This window comes from Heterocephalus glaber, unplaced genomic scaffold (assembly GCF_053883595.1).
Source record: "Heterocephalus glaber isolate CG9 unplaced genomic scaffold, H.glaber_assembly_v1.0 deba00001497, whole genome shotgun sequence".
In the NCBI taxonomy this organism is placed as follows: domain Eukaryota; kingdom Metazoa; phylum Chordata; class Mammalia; order Rodentia; family Bathyergidae; genus Heterocephalus; species Heterocephalus glaber.
Window position 1 is genome coordinate 13,779,958 of NW_028258320.1, and position 12,512 is coordinate 13,792,469.

Consider the following 12,512-nt stretch of genomic DNA (forward strand, 5'->3'; position numbering starts at 1 on the left):
CATTTGTTTAAAAGTTTGGTTCAGTTCTTATATTTCTTTGTTGATTGTCTAGTTGATCTGTCTTATTTGTGACAGTGGGGTATTGAGGTCCCTTATTACAATGGTATTAGTATTCAATTTTTTAATGTTTATTAATATTTGTTTTATATAATGGGTGCACTAGTATTTGGTGCCTATATGTTTATGAATGTTATCCCTTCCTCTTGGATCGTTCCCTTTACAAGGATGTAGTGACATTCTTCATCTCTCTTAATCAGTCTTAGCTTGAAATCCACTTTGTCTGCAAATAGAATAGCTACCCCTGCTTTTTTTTTTCTGGGTTTCTGTCACATGGAGTACTAATTTTCCATCCTTTGTTGAGTCTGTGAATTTTTCAATTAAATTTGTTTCTTGCATGCTGCATACTGTTGCATCTTGCTTCTTGATCCATTTTGCCAGTCTGTTTCTTTTGATTGGTGACTTGAGACCATTAACATTGATGGTTATAACTGATATGTATTGGCTTATCCTTGTCATGCTATTTTCCTATTGTTGGTTCCCTTTTTGTTCCCCCTGTTTAATTGTTTGCTTTGCCTGGTGGATTCATTCTGTTGGGGTTCATGGAGTTTTTGTTTTTCTTGTCTCTTTCTAGAATGTCCTTTAGAACATTCTTCAGGTGTTCTTTGTCATGGCAGTATCTTATTTCTCCATCAATTTTGAAAGATAGTTTTGTGGGGTACTTCAATCTGGGTTGGAGGTTGTTTTCTTTTAGGGCTTGAAATACTTCACTCTAAGGTCTCCTTGACTTCAGGGTTTGTGTTGAGAAGGGTTTTTTTTTGAGTACCAGGGATTGAACTTAGGACCTTGTGCTTGCCAGACAGGCACAGTGCCACTGAGCTACATCCTTGGTACAAGAAGACTTTCTCTAACAGCTTTTAATATTCTGTTCTTGTGCTGAATTTTTGGAATCTTGACTATTATATGACTTTGTGTAGATTTTTTGGATAATGGTTAATTGGAGTTCTATATTCCTCACTTATCTGTGTCAAATTCTTTTTTCCTGCTTGGGAAGTTTTCTGCCATTACTTCTGTGAACAGGTTTTTTTATATTGTTTGCACTATCTCCTGCTTTTTCACTGACTCCAATCTTACGCTATTCTTCTTTGCATCATCTAGCAGCTGTTGGATTGATTTTTAATGGTCCCTTGCCAATTTTAAGAAATCTTTCTTTCTATGATCATTACCCACAATCCTGTCTTCTATTTCTCATATTGTCCTCACACTGGCACATTCTGCTGCATATACTTTCAATGGACTTTTTAATCTCCTGGTTATCTGTTTGAATCTGTTTCATGGATTCCATTTGTTTCCTATGTTGGGCATTCATGATTTCCATTATTTTCCTGAGCTCTTCTATATTTTTATCTGTATCTGCTCTAGAGTCACTAAGCATATCTTTCATTCTCCTCACCATCTCTGTAGTTATCTGAGAAATTATTTCTGATTTGATTTTTTCTAGAGCCTCATTCACCTGCTTTGTTACTGCCACTGTTACCACTTCAAGGAGTCCAGGTGGGTAGCTTTCAAACTATCCCACCTCATTGCCCCAGGGTTGCCTTTGGCGAGCTGGAAGTCTGGGGTAGCATCTTGCTTAAATGTCTTCTCATTTTCTTTTTTTTTTTTAAAGTTTAATTCCTGGATACTTATAAATTGCTTGTGACAAGTAGCTTTATTGCTTATATTTAGAACCCTTAGGAAATGACTACTTCTCAGAGATATCTACCAGGCATAGTTGGATTTTAGGTTTTGAGTCTGTTGGTTTTTGATCCTATTATAAATGGTAGCTTTATTCATTTTAATTTCTCCCATCCAAGTACTAACCAGACCTGACCCTGCTTAGCTTCCGAGATCAGATGAGATTGGGCGTGTTCAGGGTGGTATGGCCGTAGACTAAGTTTAATTTCTGATGTTCAGTTAGCAAATAGAAATACAATTAATTTCTGAACCCTTAATTATATCCTCTGATCTTGCTAAACTTGCTTAGCTCTAGGTGCTTTTTTCTAGGCTCCACTGGATTTCCACATAGATGATTTCATTGTCTGCGACTGGAGACAATTTCACTCCTTCAGTTGGGCTGCATTTTTTTCCTTATCTGGCTTTTAACCCCTAGTGCAAGGTTGAAGAGAAATGAGGAGGGCAGGTATCCTTATCTTGCTCCTGACATTGGGGAAACTGGATTTTCACCACTGAATATGGTGTTTGATGTGGGGTTATTGATTTATTTTTGAGACAGGATCTCACTAAGTTGCCCAGGCCGGCCATGAACTTGGAATCCTCCTGTTTCAACCTCCCGACTAGTTGAGACTACAGGCATGTGCTGCTTTGCTTGGCTACATGGCTTGTTTCCAAATTCTCTTGATCCACTTCCTTTTGGATTCCACAAACACTGTTTTTCCTTCTACATGTTGGGATGGAACCTAGGGCCTTGCACAAGCTGGGAAGTGCTCTACCATGGAGCTACTGGAGCCCAAGGCTTCTGTGCTTGCTGAGGAGCAGGCTGTTGTTCTCTCACTGGGTACTCATTGCACATGATGAGCTGTTTATCTTTTTCGTTTTTAGGATTCTTTTTCCTGACATGTTGAGTTAATGTGTTTCTATGTGGATCTCTGAGTTTATCTGACTTGGAATTTGTTAAGTCCATTGGATGTGTATTGTATTGTCACCTAATTTGGGCAGTTTTCAGCCATTATTTTTCCACATATTCAGTCTGCCCATTTCTCTCTTCTCTCCTGGCCTGCCCAGGAAGTGTGCCAAGCATTGTGTGATGGTGTCCCAGGGAACTTGTCTCCATTTTTATTTTCTGTTCCTCACACTGGAAGATCCCAGCCGAAGCATCTCTAAGGCTGCTGGCTCTTCTGTATTCAGAGTTTCTGTTAAATTCCCTCATGAATTTTCCATTTGAGTTATTATAGTTTTCAACTCCACATTGCTATTTCTTCTTTTGTATGTTTTCTATATCTTTATTGGTATGCTTTTTGGTGAGACATCATATTTTCATTTATCTTTGTTGGTGCTTTTTGAGACAAGATCTCACTATATAGCCCAGGCTGGCCTTGAACTTGTGTTGATCCTCCTGTCTCAGCCTCCCAAGAGCTGGGATTACAGGTTTGTGCAGGCGGCAGAACCACTGAGCTAAATCCCCGACCCTAGACATTTATTTTTAGCTGTTTGATCATAATTAATATGAGTGATTTAAAGTTTTTGTCCAGTTAAGTTCAATGTCTTGGCTTCCTCAGAGACAATTTTTTTTGGTTGATTTCCCTCCTCATGGGTAGGTCACACTTTCTTGTTTCTGGCATGAATTAGAATGTGAGTAACAGGAATGAGACAGGTTAAAATGCCACAAAGCTCATTGTGGCTCTTTTTGTGTTTTAGATGGGAGCTTGCTATGTTGCCCAGGCTGGCCTCCAACTCCTGCACTCCAGTGATCTTCTGCCTCAGCCTCCTGAGTAGCTGGGACTATAGGTGTGGGCCACCTTGCCATTTGTCTGTTCCATTTTATCTTCCTCTAAAGAGTGACAAATCCAGACCCAGCATATGGGAGGCCAAGGAGGATTACTATTACTTGGACCCAGGAATTTGATACCAGCCTGGGTAATATAGCAAGACACTTGTCTCTAAAATGAAAGCAAAATTAAAAGAAAATAAACAACCACCAGGGGCTGGGGATTTAGCTCAGTGGTTCTGCTGCCTGCCTCACAAGCGCAAGGTCCAGGGTTCGATCCCCGGTACCAAAAAAAAAAAGAAAAAGAAAAAGAAAATAATAATTTGTTGGGCTGGGGATTTAGCTCAGTGGTTTCACCGCCTGATGTGCAAGCAGAAAGACCCAAGTTTGATCCCCGGTACCAAAAAAACCCAACCCCTCCCCCCCAAAAAACAACCACAAGAGAGACTTATTCATCTCCAATACTGTTATTTTTCAATGTGGTTATATTCTAATTACAGTGGACCCTCAAGTTACGACTGGCCCTACATAAGAACAACTTGGGTTATGACCAAATTTTAGTTTTAACTTATGACCAAAATCTTGAGTTATGACCTGAATGCTGGTCTTTCCTGTATGGGGTTAAATGAGAAATCTTGGGTCAGTGTCTAAGGACACTGAGATCTGCCTGGAAGAAAGTGTGAGAGAGACTTTGAAGGCTGAGTAGAGGAGCCTGAGCTGTCAGTTGATCCTGTGGTTGATGACATTGTCACTGTAGCAGAGTCCACAGGCCTGCAGGTAGGCAGTGGTGATGTAGAGGAACCAGTGGAGGAACACTCAGAGGAATTGTCTACAGAGGAACTTCAGCAACTTCTGGGTAAGCAACAGAACGGCAGCTGAGGAGCTCTCTGAAGAGGAGGGGGAGTATCAACAATCAGTACAGCAAAGTTTCTCCGAAATAAAGGAAATCCTAAAAAATGGACAGAGTGACAAACATTTGTAGAGAAGACCCACCCAGAGAAAAAGACAATTGTTGCATTCACTTGCTTAATGACCATGTCATGTCACACTACAGAACAATGTTAAAGAAAAGACAGAAACAGCCCACCTTAGACCAGTTTTTATTTCTGAAAAGGTTGAGGCCTAGTGAGCCAGAAGCAGTTCCTAGTGGGCTAGACTTTCCTAAGGAGACAAAGGACACCAGAGAGCCACATTCCTGATGTTCTTATGGAGGGGGACTCTCCTTCCAAACAATCACCACCTTCCATTTCATCCTCCCTGTAAGCCAAAGGTACCAACTTGAATGGTGAGTACAGTATGAAATTGTTGTTTCTGGTAAACTAGGCACATTTTATAACTTTTTGGTGAATACACTAGGAAAATTATTGGTGTTTCTGATAAATTATGAACATTATACAAACCTTTTTTTATTATGATAAGTTTAGGAGGTTTGGAACACATTATGAGTATTCCAATTATTTCTTACGGAAAAATAGTCCTGACTTACAACCAGTTTGAGTTACAACCAGTGCTAGAGAACGAACTGAGTTCGTAAGTCAAGGGTCCACTGCACATCAGCAAATTAGATATCGCTTCAGGGCCAGTACTAAATAATACTCTTTCTTCCTTAGTTTTATTGAGCACAAGAAAAGACAAAAACTTGCTATATGACAAGGTTTTATTTGTATCAAATTAAAGAGTATCATAAGTAAGCAGGAGGTTATGATTTGAATATTGTAATTTAACATTTGGCAAATTCCTCATTTATTCAAAGTTTATTACATGATCCAGTCAGTGCACACTGAAGAGATTATTTGGAATTATTGGCAAGATGTATATTTTTGTACCTTATTTGACTGTTATGATTATATGTGGTACATTTATCTATGTGAGTGTATGCACACACTTCTAATTTATATATAAAAAGCTAAAGATAGACGTGTTATGATTAATTTTTTAAAAAATCTATTATATTAAATTGCATCTGCATTCAAAGCAGAAATGTAAAAAAACCATTCAATTTACTAAATACACATGAATTTACAGAGTAATTGAAGATGAAATAAGAGTTTCTGTTCTTGTTTAACTGACATTTAAGAGGCACTGACAGACTATGGAATAAACACTCTTCGGGCTGCGGAGACTACAGATGCTAGGAACACTAGGGGACACGGTGGGTCGGAGCGGGAGGGCAGCAGGTCGTTCTCTCGGGGAGCGGGAATGCGTGGGGGCGCTGGGCAGGCGGCTCCTCATCTCCTCTCCCTCAGTGGAAGTCCGGCTTCTCCGGAAAGGTGCAGCCGCTTCGCCGGATGATGACGCTCGCTGCATAGTGGCCGGCACGGATGCACTCGGTCAGAGGCTTGTCAAAGACCAACTGAGACAGGAACCCTAGAACACAGACAGACAGACGTGAGTACGTGAGAGCAGGGAAATGCCACCCGTCAGACAAGACTACGAGTCAGCACTGAGTCCTTTCTTCAGCCTCTGCAGCCAGGTGTGGCCTGCAGGGGTCTGGAGTCTCTCCCCAGCATCTCCCCTCAAGAGCCTAATTGGCATGACAACTTGCCATTGAGTCTCTCGGGTCTTTCTAAGCCTCACCTATCATGCTTTCCTTTCCTTTTGAAATTAATGTGTTGTGCAGGGCATGGTGGCACACACGCCTGTAATCCCAGCACTCAGGAGGCTGAGGCAAGAGGATAGCCATGAGTTCAAGGTCAGCCTGGGCAATACAGTGAGTTCAAAGCCAACTTGAGCCATATAGTGAGATCCTGTCTCAACAACAACAACAAGAACAACAATAACAAGAAAGGAAAAAAAAAAGGGTTTTGAGAGAGAAATGCTGGCCAAATAATACCACTTGTTGTCTTCATTGCAGAGAATTTATTGCTACTGCTGCCATTTCCTCGGGATTCTTTCTGTATTGCTGTCATTCCTAGTGTATTGCTATTTGGGCAAAATTGTACCATCTGGGAGATGAAAAGTTGTGAAGGACCTTACATCTCCCTTTCATTCCTAGAAGTCACAGGAAAATGATTTCTATAGTCAAGCACCATGGACCAGCTTGACATTTCAGACTCTGTCTAAAAAAAAAAAAAAATCCAACATCTATTCCTAATAAAAACTTTCAAAATGGGAATAGAAGGGAAGTTCTCACCCCAACAAAGGACACTGATGAAAACTTACCACTAATATCATTCTTTCTTTTCTTGTCCCGGGGATCGAACTCAGGACCTTGCGCTTTCGAGGCAGGCGGAGGAACCACAGAGCTAAATCCCCGGCCCTACAACTAATATCATTCTTTTTTTTTTTTTTTTTTTTTTTTGGTACCAGGGATTGAACTCCGGTCCTTGTGCTTTCAAGAAACTAATATCATTTTTTTAAACATTTATAATATATATTTATTATTTTTCTGACCAAAGTGCAATGCTTTTTAAAAATATTTTTAAACAAATAACTATGAAGAAAGTATTCCAGAAAATAAAATACAAACGGGCGCTTTAGCCATTAGATTTCTTTTTCTAATTTTACCCTAACCCTGTATTAGAAACTATCATTCTTAATGGTGACAGATGGAACATTTTCACCTGAAGACTATGAATGAAGCAAGAGTATTTGCTCCATGTTGGAAACACTGGTGAGCACAATAAGGCATGGAGATGGAAAAAAAGGAAAACATGTGCTACTCGCAAATGGCGCGACTGTCTGTGCCTGTGATTCTCAAGGGTGGGCCATTCTGACCGCCAGTGGAGCCGGGGCCAAATCTGGTGACAATTTAGTTGTCAAAACTAGGTTGGGATGGGTCACATCCATCTAGTTAGTGGGTAGAGGCCACTGACACGGACAGTGCTAATATACCAAGGATGAGAAGACCTAGTCTGTTTTGAAAATCTTATGGAATCTGAGTCAGGGTGGTGGTACATGCCTGTAATCCTAGCACTCAGGAGGCTGAGACAGGAGGAACACACTGTGAGTTCAAGGCCAGCCTGAACTACATAGCGAGACCTTGTATCAAAACAAAACAAAACCACCCCCCAAAAACAGCCGGGTGTGGTGGCGCACATGTGTAATCCCAGCACTTGGAAGGCTGAGGTACGAGGATTGCCATGAGTTTGAGGCCAGCCTGAACTACATAGTGAGATCCTGTCTAAAAAACCCAAAAAAGCAAACAAACAACCCCCCCCCAAAAACCAAAACAAAATATTCACGGTACTTTTTGATCACCCCTGTATGATTCATTTTGAGTGAATTTTTGCAAAAGGTATAAAGATAAAGGTTGAAGGGGATTTTCTTTCACATGTAGCATCCAGTTGTCTTAATACAGTTTAAGGATTAACCTTTCTCCACTAAATTGTGTTGGCACTTTGGTCAAAAATCAATTGATCTCATGAAAGGAGATTTATATCTGGGTTCTTCAGTCCTATCCATCTGTCTGCCTATTTCTACACCAACAATGCAGTGTCTTGGTCCCTGTAGTTCTATGATGTTATGAACACAAGCAGTGTGAGTCCTCTGTCTTTTTTCTTCTTTTTCAAAGTTGTGTTTTGGTTCATCTAGATCCTTTGCATTTTCATATACATTTTAATTAATTAATGCATTTATTTTTCAGACAGGGTCTTGTTTTGTAATTCGGGCTGGCCTTGAACTCACTATGTAGCCCAGGGTGGCCTCAAATTCACAGCAATCCCTCTGCCTCCCGAAGGCTGGGATTACAGGTGAGCGCCACCTCGCCTGGCTCGTCTAGTATGCACAAAGCCCTGGGTGTAGTCCCCAGTACCACAAAACAAAAAGAAAAGAAAAGCCTCTTGGAATTTTGTTTATTACATTAAATCAATAAAAATTTTTGCAGAGCTGATAACAATATTGAATCTTCTGACCTATGTGCACTTTATGTCTCTCCATTTGTTTAGGTTTATTTTCCTTAGCATTGCGTTTTCATTTTCAATGGCAGGTCTTACATGACGTCTATCAGGTATGTTCCTAGGTATGGCACATATTTGATGCTCTGAGTAAACAGCATTTTAATATTAATTTCTTTTTTTTTTTTTCCTGGTACCGGGGATCGAACTCAGGACCTTTGCACTTTCCAGGCAGGCATGGTGCCACTGAGCTACAACCCCGGCCCTGTGTACTGATCTTGTAGCCTGCAACTTTACTAGATTCACTTAGTAGTCCTAGTAACTTTTTCTAGCTTTAATAGTGACACAGGAGGTGGAGCATGACAAAGCTGGCTGGAGAAGGGGGAGGGACTTGTCAATTTCAAGATCCTAGGGAGGAGCCAAATGATTCTCAGGACCCCAAACGAAGGACTTCTCCAATGCTCCTAGAAGATGGGGACAGCGCAAAGGAGACCAGACAGCAGGTGAAGCCTGCTATCATGACTCTTCACAGTGCTCTACCTTTTTATTTTTGTTTTTTCCCTTACCTCTTCAGGCCTCACTTTTTAAAAAATTTTATTTTGGAGACAAGGTCTCTCTATGTAGTAGTTCAGCCTGGCCTTGAAGTCACTATGTGGTCTAGGCTGGCCTTGAACTCATTGTGATCCTCCTGCCTCAGCCTCCCAAGTTCTGGGATCACAGGTTTGGACCATCACACCTGGCATCACCCCTTACCTTTGAAATAAACTTTTGGCACTATTTTTGACTTGTCTCATCCAATTCTTTGTTTGAGATGAGAAGGACCTACAATACTTTTTTTTTTTTTGGTACCAGGGATCCAACTCAGGACTTTGTGCTTGCAAGGCAGGCGGTGGCACCACTGAGCTGAATCCCTGGCCCAACAATACCTTTTTTTTTTTTTTAAAACAATACCTTTTTTGAGATAAGGTCTCGCTTTGTAGTTCAGGCTGGCCCTGAACTCACTATGTAGCCCAGACTGGCCTCAAACTCACAGCAATCCTCCTGCCTCAGCCTCCTGAGTGCTGGGATTACAGGCATGTGCCACCTTGCATGGCATGTTTAGCTTTCTTTTCTATTTTTTATTTTTTTATTTTTTATTTTTTGGCATGTTTAGCTTTTTTTTTTTGTATTAAATTCTTTTATTGGTACATTGTAGGTATATAACACAATTACATTTCTCATTGGGAATTGTACCTTTATATAATGCATCTTGGTTCTTATTTTTTCCCCATTCCTAGCCCTCCCTTCATGCCCTCCACCCTTCCCTATTTACAAAGACTTTATTTCCATTTTTTCCATTTCTCATCATGTTTTCCTTTCCCTTCTTTCCTCTCCCCTGCCCCTCCCACTACCCCTACCCCTTTGGACCTTTACTTCCTATTTTACATTATCGATTATTCATTCTAATCATTGGTACATTTTAGGTGTACAAAATAATGACATTCATCATTGGAAATTTGCACCTTTACATAGTCTCTCTTGGTTCTTGTTTTTCACCCTTGCCCAGCCCTCCCTTCAACCCTTCCAGCCCTCCCTATTTACAAAAATTTTGTTCCTATTTTTCCATTTTCTCATATTAATCCCATTCCTTTCTATCCTTTCCCCTAGCCCTCCCACTTCCTTCCCCTTTGCCCCTTTTCTTCCTATTTCACATGACCTATTATACATTTAGTCCTTATTTACACTTTCAGTTTCTCACACCAGAGAAACTATTCGGTATTTACACATCTGTGTCCTATTTATTTCACTTAAGAGTATTGCCTCAATGTGCATCCACTTAGCTATAAATGTCTCTAATTTCTCATTTTTTATGGCTGAGTAGTACTCCATTTTATAAAAAAACCACATTTTCTTTATCCAGTTTCCAGTTGATGGGCATTTGGGCTGTTTCCAAGTTTTAGCTATTACAAACTGCGCTGCTATGAACATGGGTGCACATATATCACTGTGGTATGATTCTTTTAATTCTTTGGGGAAGATCCCCAGCAGTGGAATAGCGGGGTCAAATGGGATTTCCAGTCCTAGTTCTTTGAGGTATCTCCATACTGATTTCCACAGTGCTTGCACCAGTCTACACTCCCACCAGCAGTGGAGCAGGGTTCCTCTTTCCCCACAGCCCCGCCAGCATTTGTTATTGGTTGATTTCACGATAGCAGCCATTCTTTCTGGAGTGAAGTGGAATCTCAGCGTTGTTTTCATTTGCATCTCTCGAATGACCAGTGATGTTGAACATTTTTTCATGTATTTATTTGCTATTTCTACTTCTTTGTCTGAGAAATGTCTGTTCATTTCAGATGCCCATTTTTGGATTGGGCCTTTAAATTTGGGAGGTCTGATCTTTTGAAGTTCTTTATAGATTCGAGATAGTAGATCTTTGTCTGAGGAAGAGCAGGTGAAGATTTTTTCCCACACTGTGGGTTGTCTCTTCACACCGCTGGTGGTTTCTCTTGCTGTGCAGAAGCTTTTTAATAAGAAGAGATCCCATTTGTTGATTGATTGTGCTAGTTCATGGGCAACTGAGATTTTGTTCATAAAATCTTCCTACACCGATGTCTTCAAGGGCTCTACCTAACCTCTGTTCCAACTGGTTCAGAGTTTCTATTTTAATATTTAGATTTTTAATCCATTTTGATTTTCGTTTAGTGCATGGTGAGAGATATAGGTCTAGTTTTAGTCTTTGGCAAGTTGAAGCCCAATTTTTCCAGCACCATTTATTAAAGAGGCTATCTTTCCTCCAGTGAGGGTGTTTGGCTTCTTTGTCGAAGATGAGATGGCTGAGTGTGTCTGGCGTTGTTTCTGCATCTTCTAATCTGTTCCACTGGTCCTCAAGCCTGTTTCTTTGCCAGTACCATGCTGTTTTTATCACAGTAGCTTTGTAGTAGAGTTGCAGGTTGGGGACTGTGATACCCCCTGCCATGTCTCTGTTACCTAGAATTGCTTTTGCTATTCTGGGTCTCTTCTTGCTTCCTACCTTTATTCCTTTTATTTCTTTCTCTTGTCTAATTGCTGTGGCTAATGTTTCCAGAACTATATTGAACAAGAGTGGTGATAGTGGACATCCTTGTCTTGTTCCTGATTTGAGTGTGAAGGATTTCAGTTTGTGACCATTTAGGATGATATTGGCTGTTGGTTTTTCATAGATGGCTTCTATCAGTTTGAGGTAGAGACCATCTAGTCCAATTTTTTGTAGGGTTTTTATCATAAATGCATGTTGGATTTTGTCAAATGCTTTTTCTGCGTCTATGGAGATAATCATATGGTTTTTGTCCTTGGCTCTATTGATATAGTGTATTACATTAATTGATTTTCGTATATTGAATCATCCCTGCATCCCTGGGATGAATCCCACTTGATCAGGGTGTATGATCTTGATGATCTTCTGCATTCTGTTTGCCAGTATCTTATTAAGGATTTTTGCATCTGTGTTCATTAGTGAGATTGGCCTATAGTTCTCTTTTTCAGTTGGGTCTTTCTCTGCTTTGGGGATCAAGGTGATGCTTGCTTCCGGGAATGAATTTGGGAGTATTGCTTCCCTTTCAATTTCATTGAAGAGTTTCAACAGTAGCGGCAGCAGTTCCTCTCTAAATGTCTTGCAGAATTCAGCAGTGAAGCCATCAGGGCCCGGGCTTTTCTTAGGTGATAAGTTTTTAATTACGTTTTCAATTTCATTGGTTGATATTGAGTTGTTCAGAATTTTTAGGTCTTCTTCATTCAACTTTGGTAATTCATATGTATCTAGGAATCTGTCCATTTCTTCTGTGTTGTCCATCTTATTGGCGTATAGGTTCTGGAAGTAGGTATTGATGATCCTCTGGATTTCTGCTGGGTCTGTTGTAGTTTCACCCTTTTCATTCCTAATTGCATGGATTTGGGCCTTTTCTTTCCTTTTTCTGACAAGGTTGACTAAAGGTTTATCAATTTTGTTGATTCTTTCAAAGAACCAACTCTTTGCTTCATTGATTTTTTGTATCATTCTCTTAGTCTCCATTGCATTGATTTCTCCTCTGATCTTTATAATTTCTTCCCTTGTATGAGCTTTGGGGTTGTCCTGCTCTTCTTTTTCTAGAAGCTTGAGGTTCAGCATCAGGTTGTTTAATTGGGCTCGTTCTGTTTTCCTAATATGCGTATTCACTGCTATGAATTTCCCTCATAAG

General features: G+C 40.3%; 1 protein-coding gene across 5 annotated transcripts in view; it reads right to left on the bottom strand.

The window, feature by feature from the left end:
* Positions 1-5,123: 5,123 nt before the first annotated feature.
* Positions 5,124-12,512, bottom strand: part of Adk (adenosine kinase) — a 538,665-nt gene continuing 531,276 nt past the window's right edge. For all 5 annotated transcript variants that reach the window (XM_004846317.3, XM_004846320.3, XM_087185402.1 and 2 more), the window contains one exon: positions 5,124-5,851. In XM_004846317.3, coding sequence (XP_004846374.1) covers positions 5,727-5,851 — 125 coding nt within the window. In that variant the 3' untranslated portion in view covers positions 5,124-5,726. The remainder of the gene's footprint in view (positions 5,852-12,512) is intronic.